This window comes from Ptychodera flava, chromosome 19 (assembly GCF_041260155.1).
Source record: "Ptychodera flava strain L36383 chromosome 19, AS_Pfla_20210202, whole genome shotgun sequence".
Classification (NCBI taxonomy): Eukaryota; Metazoa; Hemichordata; class Enteropneusta; family Ptychoderidae; genus Ptychodera; species Ptychodera flava.
In genome coordinates, this window is record NC_091946.1 from 38,348,161 (window position 1) to 38,367,805 (window position 19,645).

Here is a 19,645-nt window from a genome sequence, read left to right on the forward strand (position 1 = left end):
TGCAGATAATGACTAACTTTGAATCATATGATTCAAACTTGAATGTCATGCACCTATCAATGTTTTCCACTGTGGGAGTGCGGGGCAACAGGGGATATTGATCGCACTTCGTGTCCTGGTAGTGGGGAATTCGATCTATGGTACGCCAGACGGGGAAGGGGTGACAATGTCGCAACATAGTAATTTTTTGTCTTTAGACGTTTTACATTTACGGAGTCTAATCTCTCCGATCGAGGCCCATAGCACGGTGAAGCTGATTACATTCAGATCAGTATGAATTACGTCCGTGCATGCATATTCTAGCAATGGAATGGATTTATTTTAGTGCAACAATGCGATACAATATTATAGTAATACTTGTCTGGTGAGTGTAACCCTGGTAATTGTAGCATATCTGTGTCATATGATAACAACACCCAGTATCACTTCACTAATTTCACACTTTAAGTGTTCGGAATTTACATGTACACAAATGTACATAATACAGCCCTTCATTTTATCAAACTGACTCCGTTTTCTTTGCTTTGATTTTCAATTGACGCGTTCAAAACATAAACTGTTCATAGAAGAGTTTAAGACAAAAACATACTAAGAGTACAGTGCTGTTGCCTAAACATATTTGGGTTTGAACATGGAGGTATTTTTTACCTCCATGGTTTTGAACTACGCCCAATACAAGGATAAGATGTTACACGACAGCCCAATAGTGCAGGCAGTTGACAGTCAAGTTCACGTTTCGCTACGTGTGTTTCTGGACCGCTAGAACGTCTTGCTTGCTCGTTGGTCTTCAACGAAAGTTCACAAGACCGACTGTTAGCACGATATATCAACGTGATAATAAGTGTACATTTTATAAAACAGAGCGGCCTTATCTACACAGTTTTGTCGTGTATACTCTAAGAGGCCGAGAGTAGGGCTTCAAATTGTTTCGATGTATACCGTTTTACGACAGGCATGCAAAACTCACCGTCATCCTGGGCTGTATGCCTAGATATCGCAAAAAATTGCGTCTTTTAAGATTTTACGGTATCATTAACTGATCGTGTCGCCATAGTTTTTAGAGTATAGAGTGTCTGTCAAACTTTTCAGAATCTTTTTAAAAGACGATGAGACGCAGCAATCGCTGTCAAAACTTTTCAATCAGAAAATATGCATTCATTTCCGCGAGTGGCAACGTGTGCCATTCATGTTGTCTGCAATTTCTATAATCGAGAAAAAAGTTACGATACTTGTCCTTTTAATTAAAAGTATAACTTCACCTGTTTCTTCATGAATGCAACAGAGGCCACATTTAAGCACATTTGTTTTTTTTAAAAAAATTGAAAGTAAGCCATCCGTCATATCTAAATACATACCAAGTATTTTCTTCCTTCTGTTTTACATTACAATTAAAAAATACGTGATCAATGTTTGCATAAAAATTATTCACACACTCCCCTTACTCATGACCGTTTTCAGGGTACTAGGGTATTCACTCACTCCTCTACCACTCACGTTGGCCAATTTCAGAAGTGATTTTCAGCTCGCCAACCATTTTCAAATCACAATATCACATGCCCTGGTGTAGTGTACAATTTTACACAGCCATGTAGAGAACATCATCTCCCATACACTGTTATGAGAGACAAACTGTCTCTTTTTCATCACCCACACGTAGTCAGTGCATGAGCCTGTATTCGCCGGCCCCTGGGTGTTTGACATCACTTTATAGTCCGAAAGTAGGGGATTTGACATGGCTAGAAAAAATGTCAAATTCTCCTCCTGTTTGTCCCATAGTCCCCCCCCCCTGGTGGAAAACATTGATAAATGTGTGCGCATGACAGTGAGGAAGATGAGGGCTGTGATCTTTTTCAGATTCCAGATCATGTAGCTGAATGATGCACTAACTTACACTATTCTGCAATCTATGTGAACAATAGTCCTTTTGTATTGATAAAAGGACATGAAAAATTAGATGTTACAACATTAAAATTCATAGTATTAGTCGAGAGAGTGTTTACTTTAATGGTCGTTAACAACTGCCATTATTGAGGACCGGCAGTTTTCTGTAAGGACCTGAAGCTTTGGCTTGGTGCAGGTCCTTATGACCTGAAGCTATTTTCTCTTAATTTCGCACACTGCTGTCCGTGTGTGTGTGTGTGTGTGTGTGTGTGTCTGTCTGTCTGTCTGTCTGTCTGTTTACACGATAACTCAAAAACGCCTGAACGGATTCACGTCAGATTTGGTACACAGGTACCATATGCTACTTGCAACAACTGATTAGATTTTGGTTAGTGTGGCTTGCATATTAATGAAGTTATGCAATATCGTTTTTTTCCGTGCAATGGTTTCCCTATGGAGACGGTAATGACAGTGTAGACATATATCAAGAAATAGTGCACAAAATTTCATGAAACTTTTCACAGATGACAATCTCAGAACATTATGATCACACTGTGAGTGTCATGTCAATTGCCTTCTCATTTGCATATTTAATGAACTTTTGTTATTAGTGACATAACTCTGAAATTCCTGCACCAAACTTGATGATACTTGCAACAAATATTGATCTGATATATATCTAATTATACTTAGAAGCATTGGACAGTATCAAGTTAATAAATAGGTCATTTGCATATTTTATGAAGTTTTGTAATTAGTCATATAACTTCGATATAACTTCACCAAATGTGATGAAATCTGCTGCAGATACTGATCCGACTGATATCTAACTGTAGTGTAAAGCATTCAGTAGTGTGAAATTAATTAAGGGTTCATTTGCATATTTAATGAACTTTGTAATTAGGTATATAACTCTGAAATTACGGCACCCAAGTCTTTGAAATTGGGTACAGATATTGTTTTGATAAATATCTAATTGCACTGAGAAGCATTTGGCAGTGTCAAGTTAACAAATAGGTCATTTGCATATTTTATGAAGTTTTGTAATTAGTGATATAACTCCAAAATAACTGCACCAAATGTTATGAAATCTGCTGCAGATACTTACCCAACAGATATGTAATTGTGGTGTAGAGCATTTACTTGTGTGAAGTTAATTAAGGGTTTATTTGCATATTTAATGAACTTTGTAATTAGTGATATTACTCCAAAATTACAGCGTTAAATTTGATGAAACTTGCTACAGATGTTGATCTGATAAATATCCAATTGTACTGAGAAGTATTGAACAGTGTCAAGTTAATTATTTGCTCATTTGCATATTTTATAAGTAGTCATATAACTCCGAAATAACTGCATCAAATGTGATGAAAACTGCTGCATATACTGATCTGACAGATATCTAATGTGTTGTAAAGCATTTAGTAGTGTAAAGTTAATTAAGGGTTCATTTGCATATTTAATAAAGTTTGTAATTAATTAGGTAATTAGGTATATAACTCTGAAATTACGGCACCAAATTTTGTGAAACGTGCTACAGATATTGATTTGATAAATATTTAATTGTGCTATGAATCATTGAACAGTGTCAAGTTAATTTAGGGATTATTTGCATATTTAATGAACTTTGTAATTAGTGACATTACTCTAAAATTACAGCATTAAATTAAATAAAACGTGCTACATCTGATCTGATGGATATCTAATTGTCCCATGAAGCATTGAGCAGTGTCAAGTTAATTAACAGCTCATTTGCATATAAAATAAGGTTTTGTGATCAGTGATTAAAATCTGAGAGTACTGTGTTAATGAACCTGTTGTAAAACACGTGAGCATATTCAGTTCATATCTGGTTCTTGCATATTATGGTGGTTTCCGGAAGAAAGAATTCTTTATGCGTATTATCACTTTAAAACCTGCGCGTGGCGTGGAGGACAAGCGCATACCTCTATAAATGTAATAATCCCCACAAAGGTAATATCAACAATAAATGTAATATCAACAATAAATGTAATTAAAACGCACTCATAAATGTAACAAAAATCACCAATAAATTTAAGAAAAATACACCAACAATAATTGTAATAAATGGTAACCATAAATGTAATAAAATAATCACCCATAAATGTAATACTTGTCAACCATAAATACAATAAAGCTATTTTGTGATCCCAATTGAATAATTAGCCCTTAAATATTTATCTATGAAATAGCAGCAACTGCACACATTGTTTACATCTTACTATTGCCTTTAAATGTGTTTTGTGTATTTGAATTTTTTTACGTATAAGTTTCGCAGTTTTGTGTGTAGAACTTATTGGCCACGGCGAGTCACAGCTGTAATCTGCGTGTCAGTGCAGTCTCCATTCTGGAGTGTAAAGACTGTATAACACTACGATCCTTTAACGCTGTTTTTCGAAAAATTGCCATACTTTCTACATCAGTCACCTCAAATTAATCTACATTGGATAAATTGTGTTGAATAAGTTTGTTCCTTCACTGGGAATAACTAGGATGTCTAATTTGTTCTACTGTGTTCAAGGTAGTGTTCGTATTGTGTTTACTATATTAAAATACTAGTATAGATATGTGTTCTTATCAACAGGTTTTGTGTCGTAAGTTTCTGTTACGATGTTGCATATTTCTCTGTGGTTTCTTCTGGGTCGTCTGTCGAAAACTTTGTTGGCTTATCACTAGTTGACGAGCTATTTTTACGCTTCTCCTTTATCATAATGTCATCATAAGTGTCTAGCACTGCTGTTCCACTTAATAGTTTGATCAGTACCTCGCCGTCGGTTTTCTGATAGTGTAGTCAATATATTCTATTCTGTATTTTCGAGAGGGAAACCCAGTTTAGGGAAAGTATGTAATAACATTACACTACACTAGTCTTATTTAAGTTTATTATTTACTAAGGACATTGATAAATAAATGATCACATTTACAAGTTCAAGTTTATTACATTTATTTTTAGGTTTTATTAAAGTTGTGGTTAATTTGTTTTATTACATTTGTCGTTCCGGGTTATTACATTAATGGTTGACTGTTTTATTACCTTTGTGGTTAATTTTATCAAAATTGTGGTCAATATTATATTTATGAAGATTATTACATTTATGAAGGTTACAGCACATACCTTTCATGAATCGAATGAAACGCTCCGAATGCCCTGCTGCACACCGCGCGGTCACCTGCAAACTGCTGAACGCGTTCAGCGCGTCAGCTTTAAAGGTATACAGTCACCTGTAATCTAAATATGTCCATATACGGTCAAAGAGGTGTTCCTTGGCATTCAAAATGCCCATGTGAGGGCGCTGTTTTAAAAAGCGGCCACCCGCTTAAAATCTGTGATTGGTTAGATTTTCTCTTTCCATGGCAACTGTGGTAAAAATGGAACAGGTTACATTGTACCTTTGATGCCTGCAGTGCAGTGCTGGTGAAGTTCAACAAGATAATTTCATATAAAGTTAAAGTTTTGGACTGGCCATCGTTTACTGCACGAATTGATGATGGTTTAATTACTTAAAAAAAACTGTGAAACCTTGCCTTGTCTTCAGAGTGTTCACAACAAACTATTCTTAACCAAAGGTCAAATAGCGTCCAATAACACCAAGTAATTTGACTAAAACTACCGGTTCGATGAAATCACCATTACTTACAGAAGTAGATTTATAATAACAGATATCATGGCTCGACAATTATTACCTGGATTAAAGAAATTCAGCACAATTTCAATTTATGATGATTTGAGAACTATATATATATTTTACATAGCTTTCATAAAATAGCAAAATGTCCTACGTTGGCCGGGAATCGAATCCAGGACAATTGCTTGGAAGGCAACTATGTTAACCACTAGACCACAAACGCGGCTGCTCGGTACAATAATTGTAATGTTGACATATTAAAATTCTGGAGAATTTGCATACGTAATTTGGATTCAGCAGGATACAAGTTCCAAACATTTTATAACATGCTTCGTAGCATTGAACAATATATATCGTCCTTACACACTTTTCGTATTTTTCGCCACCCAGGTCATGAAAGTAGAAGCGAAACACCTACCTACCTACCTACCTACCTGCCTGCCTGCCTGCCTGCCTGCCTGCCTACCTACCTACCTACCTGCCTACCTACCTACCTACCTACCTACCTACCTACCTACCTACCTACCTACCTACATACATACATACATACATACATACATACTATTACTAAAACGATAGCGCATATTAATGTACCATTTCAAACTATAATTAATAACCCTTGTCTCGACAATGCCGACTTCAATGAAAACAAGCAACACGCGTAACTAATGACAATTCCCTGTCAAACTGGTAGGCCTGAATTGTGATCGTTATGGGATTAATTTTACGCCTGTTTGTTGCATGACAGCACGTACCTCATGTATACTTAAGTACCCGCAAAAAGTGTTTTGTCTTTCGTTGAGGCCCTGCTAATTAAATTTGAATGTTCAAGAACGCTTACCACATCATCAGTATGTATTTATAAAGGTATACTGCCACCTGTTCCAATTTTGCCACAGTTACCATGAAGAGAAAATCTAACCAATCATGGATTTTAAGCGGGTGGCCACTTAAATGAACAGCGCCCTCACACAGGCATTTGAATAGCAAGGAACGCCCTTTTGACCGTATATGGGCATATTTAGATTACAGGTGACTGTATACTTTCAAGTACATTAATTAAAGTCACGCAACAGGCTGTTTCGAGCGATTTTGCGCCGAGTAGCCGCATATAACCTCGGGTCACGTGATCCCGAGAATACCTTACATTTTAAAGCTCTTGGGATTAGAAACATTTTCGCCGTCTTAGTTTTTCCGAAAATTGAGAATTTCATTTTTCGCTACAGAATTAGCACAGGGATGGCGGTCAATTTGAATTTCAAATTTGGGTAAATGTCAGGTATTTTGTTTGTCTAGTACCGGCATTTGCACCTCTACCCCTGATTTTTTTGTTTTGGTGAGAGAATGGTTGAAAGTTTCATTGAAAAAATTGAACAAAAGTTTAATTCTTTCACTTTCGATGCGCATACTACCTTAATACAAAATCTTATCGGTTTGATCGATTTTAGTAGCTGTAATGCGGCTTACTGTACAGCATATAACTGTAACAGCAGCATTGTCAAAGATTACCCCATTATTGAATGAAAACGAATAATTTCGTTTGTGACTACTAGACAAAATAGATTTTCCCATATCGACTTGCTTTCCTGTGACAAATTGCCACAGTGTGGGGAAAAAACTTCTATCCTTATATATATGAAATATACTGCCAATTAATATTTCATTGTAAAAGTTTGCATGAGGCCCAAACTTATAATGTAACGATGTATATTCAGCCACAGAAAGTATACGAAGCGAGACTGTCCATGGTTCAGCTGTGCATGGTGACATACGCGCTCGGAACTTGATTTTATGGCACAGACTGTAAAACGTTTCACTGATTTAGGGCCTAATTTTGTCCGACTGGAAGCAGAGTTGAGGTTGTGCAAAGTTGACCAGTATTTCAGCATGTTTCAAAATCCCAAACAGCACAAACGTCTCTTCATATCAAACAAAACTAATGAAAAAACTCAAGCATGAACAGCTGCGTCATTTAATAGATAACTGAAAGTATTGTACATCACACGACACTGTGAAAGGATATGTTTGCAAAATACGTTGAAGCACGATGTGGGTATGAATGTTGAACTACAATGCATTTGTGATTTCTTTTGTGACTACTGAGAGAGAGAGAGAGAGAGAGAGAGAGAGAGAGAGAGAGAGAGAGAGAGAGAGAGAGAGAGAGAGAGAGATAGAGAGAGAGAGAGAGAGAGAGACAGACAGACAGACAGACAGACAAAGAAAGAGCGAGATCAAGAGAGCGAGCGAGAGAGAGAGATGGATTGTGAAACGGATAGTCAAACATGTGGCTACTGAGGAAGTGATGAATGTTGAAACCGATAGTCAAACGTGCCCATTAACTGCAGTCTGTCCTCCAATTCCCTCGATATCACTCTTCTTTGAACTTTTTGTCCTTTGACGTAGTTTGCCCTTGTTGAAGATTTAATCACTTACTTTTAACCTAATACGTGCATACATCAGTAATAATTAAGCCACTTAACACTAAATTTTGATGAGTAGTAATTACAATAGCTGTTGAGGTCATTTTGACAAATGACATTCACATTTCATTTATTATTAATAGAGGACATTTACCCTATGAAGGCATGAACAATAAGCTATAATAATGCTGGATTAGTTTACAAGTACATAGATTATTGCCGACTCCTGTCTTTCTTCCAATCTCTTTAGATTTCCAATATATTTTTTCTGTTTGATCAACGTCTGAAGGGTGAATTTATGTCGCACTAAATACACTTGTTCTTTCTTTCTTATTTTTCAACATTAAGGTAAATGTCAATATCAAAGTTTGCAACGGCTTTTAACAGGGATGACAAGTTCACTATGGTTGTCATGGTTTCACACGATAATCCAGTCAGGTCAGTTTATCGTGAAAGACTTTTTACATCCTGATCGTCGAAACATTTTACTAACTATTAGAATCGTAACATTACCAGTTCGACTCTCTGTACCTCTGTTTATTCATTTTGATCCAACAATTTCATTAAGTGACAGTTTCAAATCTCGCATAATTTCATTTGAAGCATGTAAGGTTTGAACAGATATGATGACCTGCCACGCTACTCATTTAGAAACTTTCAGTAACAAAATATTGTATTGATTGATATTGTGGTTAATAATTATAAAGTTTAATGATCAGAACAATTAACAGAGGAAATTCAACACATATTCAAATTAGGGCATTGACCTTGGGTCACGCTGTTTACAGCATATAGAATTAAAGTGTACTCTTACATACTTGAACCAAGGAAGCTTAGGTCAGGTAGCTTTGACCGATGTACAAAAATAGACACAATAACTTTAACCTTGTGAGTTTTCCTTTATGAGTGTAAGTTATATATTCATTTCCAAACATTATCATGTTCAGAGTACGACACGTAAGCAAACGGAAATGTTTTGACAATCACATCAAATTACCTTTATTATCTAAAATGTCTAAAATTGTAAATTATCGCGCTTAATTGAACAACAACTTTTATTAAAGCAATACTCGTACATTATGTCGTGCAAAGTGTGCTTTCGTCCATTATGGGCCGGGACGGGGTATATTATTGCTATTACTTTATAGTTTTGGCAATGCCAGTGAATTTGTAGATGTAGGAAACATCTACGGCCACATCCCGAATAATTGGATACATTATCAATAATAATCTTTGGTATGTCGTCACAAAATTCACTGGTATTGACAGGGGTATATACAATGATATATAATATTATGCAATGTATGATATATGATATATATAATGATTTGCAATGGGCTGCTCCAGTGTGTGGGTATATATTTATGTTCAGAGATTATTACTTAGCCTTAAATTGATATTCAGAATGGAAGCGTTTATTAAAAGGGATGACATTTTCAGGTGTCGGTAGACCATCAACATTTCCTTGTTATTGCAACTGACGAAAGCAAGTGTTTTCTCGACATGAGGTATCGGAATACCATCTTAACATCTTAATATGTGTACTTTGTCTAAATTTTGCAAACATTGCAGAAAAAGGATTTCTTAAATTCTGCCAGAATGTTTCGACCTTGCATGTCCGCTGAAATATCACCATGCTATAATGCGCATGTCACTCAGATGAATTGAATATTGCAATCAGATAATATTCTACTTGCTTGAATATTACTGATCGTATACGTGAGAACACACATCAGAGATTCTCTGTCTACTTACTGTAGGTCAACTTTTTTGCGATATTAATCTTTGGACGAAGTCCTGGTAAAAGATGAGCGTGTCCAGCAACTTGACTCAACATAATTCCAATTTATCAACTCTAAACGTTTTCAGCATTACATAAGGCATACGAAATTTGAGAAGTTGTGCTAGATTCTACAATTCTCCAGAAACGAATCGAAGACTGGCCTTTTGGTCGAACGGTAATACAAAGTCATACGAAGAAAAACGGCAAAGTTATTAAATCATGTCAAAATAAACATATATGAGTGTTTTATCATGCATTCTTTTCAAAAACAGGATAGGTATGTTGGGAATTATTTAATTTGCATTTTTTGTTCCTTACTACGCGTTTCGCTGTCGTTCAAACAGCGCGGCGGTGAACGGTTCCTTCATAAGATGTTTCTAGACTGGATGCTTTCTTATTCTATCACAACCAAAGTAAATGTATTTTTCGGATTTTTATCGAGGATAACAATCGTTTTTTTTGTAGATGAAGTTATGATTCACTCAAGTAACTATATGTGATTTCATTGCTTTGATCAAGTTTGTGTGCAATGTACGGTAATTAGTCTCAGAAACTTTGGCACATCTTAGTTCGGTCATTTAGCCTAAACACTCTTTATAAATACGTGGGGGGATTTTGCCGACAGGTTTTGACTGCGAATCAGATGTGTCGTACGTTGTGAGTTGCAACCCGATTGACAATTCACTGAATTCAATCACAATTCATATGAGTTGAAAAAGATACTGAGACAGATATAGCTAGAGTTATTAAATTTTTCACACCAGAACTATATATGATGCATCTGTTTCAGCATGTGCTTCGGGGAAATCAATCCCTTTTCTGAAAGCATTCGCCCATCATTTTACTATACAGTTCGTATTTTATAAACGAACGTGTTTTTCATCGGGCAATAGGATAAAAATAATTTAGAAGAATTTTTAAAACGTAAGGTTAGAATGGCAAATCTAACCAGAAATACCTTAAAACATACTAGTATCTTGTATAATTGTCATTATAAACTCAAGAAAAATCTGCTACGTCAATGATGCCCTTGATCTGTTATGGTTCACCGTGACAGCAACCAACAATGATCTTCACCTTACTAAGATCACACTTACTGAATTACATTGACAACACGTTACGACAACGCTGGCCACTTCTACTTTGTAGCTTACAAAAATGAACCAGGTATATCTCATTTTACAACGCGCTGTCCCTAAAAATGTTTATAGCCTTAAGTAAACAAACAAACAAACAAACAAACAAACAAACAAACAAACAAACAAACAAAACAAAACGTGAAAATTAGGGTAGGTCATGTAACCGGAAAAACACGAGCTTCCCCTTTGCCGAGAACGAGACAAACAATTGGTGACAATAGAAGACAAACTGAAAAACACACAAGGTGCCAATTACAGATATTCATATTTCTGCGTAGCGATTCGAAACTGCTCCTATTTCTCTGACCACAATTTCTGTTATTTGATACACATATGAATAAGATTGTAGTTTTAGGTCGTGAACAATATAACTTCGAAATTTGAAAAATTATTGTCAAGGTTTATAGACAACCATTGAGTTAACTAAGAATGAAAAACTGAAAGTACTATCGCATATGATTGCAAAAGATATCATTGTAGCCACTCTACCCCCGAACAAGTTATCCATCCATTTTCTCGCTAACCCTGTGCAACGAAAAACCTTCAGATCCGAAATCTAGACAGAATGTCCTTCAATGTCCGGGTTCTCATGTGAAAAATGTAGTAAAGCTTTATGTTCGCAATTTTGGCTAGGATTGTCTGATAGATGACTCACCGTCTTTCGTTCTGTTTATCAGTCTGGTCGCGATCATACCAATCGAATAGCCACGACGCTCTGTACACTGTGAACGGTCTTGTCGGTCTTGTAGTCATTCTAGCTTTTTCAGTCACAACGATAACAGATGCACCCAGCAGTACGCATTCGCGACAATTGAATTACTATACGGTACAACAAATGATCAAAATTGGATAAGACGAATTTTGCCCACTACAACGGTGACGAAACATAATACAAGACGAGCAATGGTACCTCTCAAAATGCCGTTTACTGCTGGTATGCAAAGATGCGGGCTTTGTGACGTCCGGGCCGGTGCAAGATTGCTTTCGTAATGGAAGGTACGAGGGCGTCATTAATTAAGTCTGTTCCAGGAGCTGTTCGAAGTCTGATGGTAATTGTTGATATCACAGAGACGCCGTTCGTTGACTGTAACATTTATAAGCCAAACGGTCTCAACACAGGAATAAACATCATAGGCGCGTAAGGAAGCAACTAGATTACGCGTTGAATTTAATCCCTGTTTAATGTTTAATAAAATCAAATTGTTCTTCGGAAATATACATTTTCAGGTAAAACTTGAATGATTATAACTGCATCATGTTTGGGTACATTAATTAAGGGGACAGACAGACAGACAGACAGAAAGACAGAAAGACAGACAGACAGACGGACAGACAGACAGATAGACAGACAGACAGGCAGGCAGGCAGGCAGGCAGCGAAAGAGGGAGTGTGAGTGAGTTTATATGTCTATTTACATGCAAAGGCGAGTTCTCAAAATCAGGTTTCTCTTTACGTTCAAATTGTCAGATCGTAGTTGATTTCATAAGTTACGTTTGACCTGGTATTTACGCATATTTCTATGAAATAATCGACAGAAATTTAAAACAGTTTATAATAATTTAAAATGCAAATTCATAACATGACACTATGGAAATTAAATCTCAAATTTCAAAAGTCGAAATACGGGTTCATAAACGGAAGATTTCTGCGGCAAAATCACAATTCATTGTCGAAAGGATGACACCTGTACGCAAACCATGACTGTCTTAGAAAGATAAAAACATTACTGACGAAGAGAATGTATATTATTGGAAAAGTACACTGGCACGAAAATGTCATGAAATTCAATGAAAGTATGGAGGTGTTGGTTGGGTATAAAAGGCACCCTTCCTGCATGGGGTTCATTGTACCATAGACAGGGGATTCCATCCTATTGTCTATGGTTTACTTAGTGACCTCCACATGGAAACACCGCGAATAACTGCTCGTGAAAATCGATATTTATCTTTCCGTACAGATAAAGAAAGTTCTGTAGCAACCGCGAACATTTTGAATTTGTGAAGAGTTTATGAATTTGTGAATAGCCGTATTTGCGAAATGCTGTCTGATTTAGTCATATAGACAGTAGAGAAACTACTGTCAATGGTTTAATGTTTCAAGTTATCTGTTCCGGTACGCTGTCAGTTGCGTCCATGGCGTTTTGGACATTTCAAAACAATTCTCACGTAATAGAAACGATTATGGTAAGATACTTTACAAATTAGTATCGATCACAAGTTGTAAAGTAGTAAATCTCAACACAACTATAATTGTCCCCGTCAAAAGCGAACGATTTTACTAACCCTACAGATCCTTACGTCTCAGACGTCTTGGCAATTTTAGTGGTATGAATCTACACGTGTGCTGTTTTATAGCAGCTCATACTATTTGTCAAATTCTTCGCTGAATTGTCACAGCACATTCTTTTCTGGCGAAAGCTAAAGAATTTTTCTCACTACACACTCTTGAATTTTGAATGTTACATGGAGGTACGCTCCATTAAAGATACCAGGAAGTGACGTCATGTAAGGGAAATTATCAATGTCCCATTAAAGGGCCAGTAGGCCTAATGCTGACTTTTAATGATTTTCTTTTCATTATTTTTATTTTGTATATCAATTGCAACTTCTTATTCTACTCCCTGAAGAATGTTGAAGCACTCACTATTTAGCTTGTCAACATAGCGTCTATATGTGTAAAATGTACTGTTATTGCTTACATTTTAATTCTAGTCTGGACCAGAATTCAATTTTCAGCAATTATAATTATTATTATTAGTAGTAGTATTAGACTTTATTTAAAGAGGGTAATCTGAGTTACAAAACAAATTGTAATTTACATTAGAGCCCTCTGAGAGCTCGAAAAAAGTACATGCCTATAAATAGCAAATACAATGTACATGTAAATACAGCAAGTATTCAAAATAAGAATGAGTAACATCTTCATTGTAACAATAGAAAATAAATTAATCTAAATCTGAACCCTCATTTGTAAAATTCATCATTAGATAATCTCGCAACTTTACTTTGAAAGTGGGTAAAGTTGAGCTATTTCTAATCGCAGGGGGAATCGTATTTCAAGTATTCTCAGCACGGAAAGAGAAAGACTTTTGACCTGTGGTTGTCTTAAATTTTGGAAGACACAAATTTCCATAACTGGCATTATGGGTGTTTGATGAAATTCGATGAAAAACGTCAGTCAAATAAGGGGTTGCGAGGCCATTCAATGATTTGAATGTCAATAATGCGGTGAAATAGACAATACGTAGGTTAATCGGCAACCAGCACAGAGTTAAAAAGATAGTTCGTGAGGGAACACTCATGTCAACCCCTAAAATTACTCTTCCAGCCCTCTTCTGGAGTTTGTAAATACGGTGAAGATTTGACTTCCAAGTATTGTCCCAAACAGTGCAACAATAATCAACCAAAGAAAGGAACAGTGCATTGTACACAACCAAAAGAGTACTCGTAGTGGTAAATGAACGTAGCTTGCGAAGGATACCAATTCTGATAGAAAGTTTCTTACACAGGTTATCAACGTGAACATCCCAACTCAAAATTGAATCAATTGAAACGCCTAAGAGGATGCGAGAAGAGACATTAGAGATAATTGTTTCTCACATTCCTGGCTGCTGGGAGTGCGGGATCGAGAGTGTTGGGTAAATCGATCCCACACTCTCAGAAACCGTCCCACACTCTGCAGTAAATATTACACGACCTCTGATTGGATGATAAGCAGTCTGTTTTGTTCCACGCGCAAAATGTTATCCAATGGCACGACGAGTAACACACGGACTAGAACTACAAAGTAAGCAGGTCAAAGTACAGCGGCAGACGACAGAGTTGTCACGATTTTTGATAATATTGTACGTGTCCAATATGAATTTAACGCATTTTGTGGTCATGTGAGAAAAAGAATCTCACACACCAAGGACCTTGGATCAGATTTCTCACACGAGTTGGGGATATTTTGTCTCACACGAGCCGCAGAGACAAAATATCCCCAACTCGTGTGAGAAATCTGATCCCAGGTCCTTGGGGGTGTGAGATTCTATTATTCTTGTATTGTGACACAAATAGAGGCCCCAGTGTTAGTAACATGTCTAATTTTAGGGCAAGAAGCAATAACCATACTTTTAGTTTTCTCCATGTTGACAACCATAGCATTATTAGAAACCCACGATGAGATTGGGACAACATTATCGTTCATACGAGAAATAATTTCATCGACGCTATTACCTACAACACACAAAGTCTGGTCGTCAGCGAACATATCTAACTCACCCGTGTTAAGGCAAAGGGGAAGGTCGTTGATGAAAATCAAAACAAGCAGAGGGCCGAGAATAGACCCTTGAGGGACGCCACTAACACTTGGCAAGACCTCCGACTCACATCGAAGATACTGAAAAAGCTGAGCGAAACCAACTGAGAGATGACCCGGAAACACCATAAATAGTAAGTTTATCTATAAGAATATCATGGTCAACCAGATCAAAGGTTTTACGTAGATCCAAAAACAATAAACCATTGAAGAGACCAGAATCAATGTTCGAAAGAAGGTGATCCGTCAGTTTAATCAGAGCAGTGTGACATGAGTGATGTTCTCTGAAGCCAGATTGGGACTCAACAATCAAATGATTCATATGCAAATAATTAAAAAGGCTAATATAAACATGCTTTTCCAGGATTTTAGAGAGGAAGGGCAAAATTGAGATTGGCCTATAGTTGTTAACATCGCTTTTCGAACCACCCTTGTGAATGGGAACAACACGGGCACATTTATAACAAGTAGGGAAGACCCCATTTGTTATTGACATATTAAAAATACTGGTAACACAATCAGCAATACACGGTGCACCAATCTTCAGAAATTTCGAGGAGAGCTCATCATTACCAGGAGACTTCTTTTCATCGAGCAAAGAAAGATGCTTTTTTACAAAGTCAACAGTGACAGGAGGAATTTGGAAACTTGGTGAAGAGTTACCATGGCGCGAGTTAACCCAAGCTTTGGTTATACTGAGATCACGAGTGTTGTCAAAATGCTGACGAAACTTATCAATGATGCTGGTAAAATGAATATTGAAAGCCTTGGCGATATCCCCGTGGTTTTTCAGCCTCTTACCTTCATGGTAGAAAGTTGAGCTTAGAGACTGACTGTTACCACGGGACAAAATATCATTAACAGAGCACCAAAGAACAGAAGCATTATTAGGGTTATTTGTTAAGACACTAGTGTCAGGAAAAATTTTGCAAGTTACAATCATAGGGATATATTGAGATATGTTGTGAGATGATGGGAATATATTGTGGAATAATGTACAGACCTTGGCCATTCCCAAGATATTGGTTTTCTGACACCCATGGTATTCCCAACATAATTGTACCCTCCCAAATGTTGGGAAATCCCAAAGATTGGCTATTCACAACATTTATCTTGGGTACTACTAGCGCGTGTATGTTGTGAAACCTTGGGTATTTCATGGGGAAACAATGGTATTACCCAACATTCTCAATGCTTGTGAAATGTTGGGAATCAGGGAAATATCAGTATTGTGAACAGTGCATTGTGGGTATAACTACATCCGGCCCAGGTACTTGCACAATAGATATTATTGTGGACATTTAATTTATCATTTCATAAGGTGGCTCATCGAGAGACTTTTGATTCACTGATTTTGAAATACAGGATCCACAGAGACAATACCATTTTACATAAAAAGTATACCATTTGTTTATCAATGGCAGTTATTATGTACCACAGTTGAGAAACAGCAGGCAAATTCTGCATGATTGGGTAAAGGTGCCTCAACTGGAAAAGAGAAACTATATCAGAGACTGTGTCCAAGCAGCTAGTCAAATAAAAAGAAAAATTATGTTGTATCCTGATCCAGTTAATCCTACAAACCCAACTTACTATCTTCCAATAGATTCTGAGGCATTTTGGAAAACTGCAGAGCATCAGGTACCCTGCTTCCCTGTGGAAGGAGATTTTGTTGAAATTAAGGGCAGTCGGAACACTAGTTGGTATGGCAAAGTTGTGGCCACTGGGGAGAGAATTAAAGTACAGTATGTTCGAAAGCTTCGAAATAGCAACAGTTTCCAGTTTAGCAACCATACTTTCCTCATTCAATTATGCAGTATCAGACAAAACAGAAATAGGTTTTATCAATTGGAAGATTAATGTTAAACATTCCTCTCTATGTATACCGTACTCTGAATTATGGCAACACTGTTTATTGACCTAACACCTCCCTTCAGTACTGAGTATGACTTGCTGGTGCAAATATCATCTTTGAATATGTGAAAATTGCATTAATGATTAATTTATTTAAAAAAATGTACTGTGAGTTACAAATGGCCGATATTTCTCTCCGACCTTGAGTTCTGTTACACAATGTTCTTCAAGCAACGCACACTGTTAAACCTATCAACAGTTTATGTGCTCTGGGTGGGAAATTCTAGCTCTTAAATTGCAACGTTGTACAGATTTATAATGTTATAATGATGGCCTATAAAAACAATGATTAGTATTATTGGTGATGAGCACATGTGTAAAAGTTAGGCTTTTCATTGTTACATAACAAGGCATTTGTTTATTATTATTATTATTTATAATTATTATTTATTCTTATTTTTCTTTATCTTAATTTTGATTTTGTCTCGTCAATGACCATTGTGTATAACTCTTCAGCACAAACAAATATGATAAACATTCTTGTCCTAAACTGCTGTGAATTTCATAGTGCTTTTAAACAATGAATAAATTGATTTTGAGAAATGAATTATTAATTGCTTTAGATAATGACTTGCATGTGTATATATGAATATCTGGTGTGAATAACTATCAGATGATTTACTTGTTGCCAGGCACTCGAGAATATTAATGGATTATACTCTTCTAAATTAGACACACATTTAATCCATTCAGTTATTTGTATAAAATAGGGTGGCCAGAGTAAAATCTTTGTTTTTGCATCATAATATATGTACAACAAGAACCAGGAGCTTTTTTGTACATGGCACACAAGTTTTGTAGATAACATTGCAGATAAAAAGAACAAACTCATTTGAGTGTCTTGATAGAACACACAGGGGAAGTGTTAAATTACTTGCTCGTTGAGACTGAAGTTAATTTTAAGTAATGTGTATGAGAGTCCACCCTTCCTGGTTTTTGATGTAGGTTCGTCTAGGTTTAGGTTTTGTAAAGAAGGAAAAACACTGTGCATTTGAATAGGAAATTACTGCACAGCTCCTTTTCTGAACTCAAACCTGTTGCTACAATTATAATGTACTATAAAACGTGTGTGATAAATTTGTGTTTGTTTTTTTCAACCACTTAGTGGCAGAGTGGATGCAAAACACAGAATTTACTTACTTCGTCAAGAGTTTACAGTAGTAGTACCATACTTAAGTACTATAGATATTTGATCCTTTTATAAAACATAACAATCAGAGATAGAGATTAATAAGTGTTCATGATTTGTATTTCAAACTCGCCTAATTTTGTAAGCATTTTCTGAATTTTAAGTTTTCTTTCTTTCCGGAGCAGTATTTTAAGAATTGAATATTTTATCATTAGCATAAGTCCATTTAAACTTTCACTGTAACTTTTAAATTAGTATCAGTAATAAAGACAGGCTAACTATATATAACATGGCTTGTATGTATTTGTGTCATTGACATCGATATCTGAAGTAGAATTATTTGAATGATGTGACATATCAGGAAATTACGAAACACTCTGTTGGTAGAAATTATTCGTTTGTATGAACACTTGATGAGTGAGCATTCTAGTCCTTGTACTAAATTTCTTGTTGTGTCTGAATCTTTTGTACAGAGAACAACATGACTTTGTGAATCTGTTATGATATTCTACAGGAAATTTTCCCCTTAGTTAAAAGGCATTTTCCAACGCAATCAGATCAGCTGTAAATTTCGTCTATTTTTTCATTCCTTACCAGTACTTTTGTTCACATGAGCCACAATTTTTGTTCAATAATTTCAAGTGCAATGAAATTTCTTGTACTTTGCCTAACATAGTCTATCCTTGTCAGATATTTTCTCGTTGAAAATTGAATTCAACTTTAATTAACTTTTCACTGGCTTTTCATGTTTTTTTTTTGAATGCTGATCAATGATCGGTGGTAACTGTTCAACTTGGGAATAATTTCACGATCTAAACTTTGGTAGATACCAGAAATTCTGTTGAAGTAGTCATCCAATCTTATGGCAATTATCTTCTCAGAGAATACTGAATACCCAATTAGTATATGACACTTGGCCACAATATCATGAATCATGTGAAATGTTGTGAAAATCATGTGTTACTTTACTTTTGTAATGCCACACGACATTTACCCATTCATTGGAAAATAGACCCAATATATATGATGGGCAACATTGGGACAACTAGTAACATACAACATTTCCCATGGTTTCCCAAGTTTCTCATTTGCTATTGGATGTACACATGATATCAACATCATGGGAAACAATGGGTATAAACAAGGTGTACCATGATTTCCCATGGTCTACCAAGATGTCACATTGTTTCACAAACATTGTAACTTGCAAATTTTTTCCTGTGAGCTAGTTACGATAATGACATCGCTTTGTGCTTCACACAATGCAGTTTACACACTTACTGTCTGAGTTGACAAGCTGAACACTGTGTATATCACCATGCTTTGAAGAGTAGATTGACATTCAAAAGCAAAAATGGTGAAAATTTTCAAAAGTTGGCATTACTGGTCCTTTAAGTTAACTTACAGAAAATGGCTTAAACAGAACAATGCTG

At 36.1% G+C, this 19,645-nt stretch overlaps 1 protein-coding gene across 1 annotated transcript in view; it reads right to left on the bottom strand.

Moving 5' to 3' along the window:
• LOC139119471 (uncharacterized) overlaps window positions 1-11,813 on the bottom strand; it is a 42,521-nt gene extending 30,708 nt beyond the window's left edge. The window contains exon 1 of the mRNA XM_070683302.1: window positions 11,526-11,813. Within this exon, the coding sequence (XP_070539403.1) occupies window positions 11,526-11,623 (98 nt within the window). The 5' untranslated portion in view covers window positions 11,624-11,813. The remainder of the gene's footprint in view (window positions 1-11,525) is intronic.
• Between the last annotated feature and the right edge of the window lie 7,832 nt (window positions 11,814-19,645).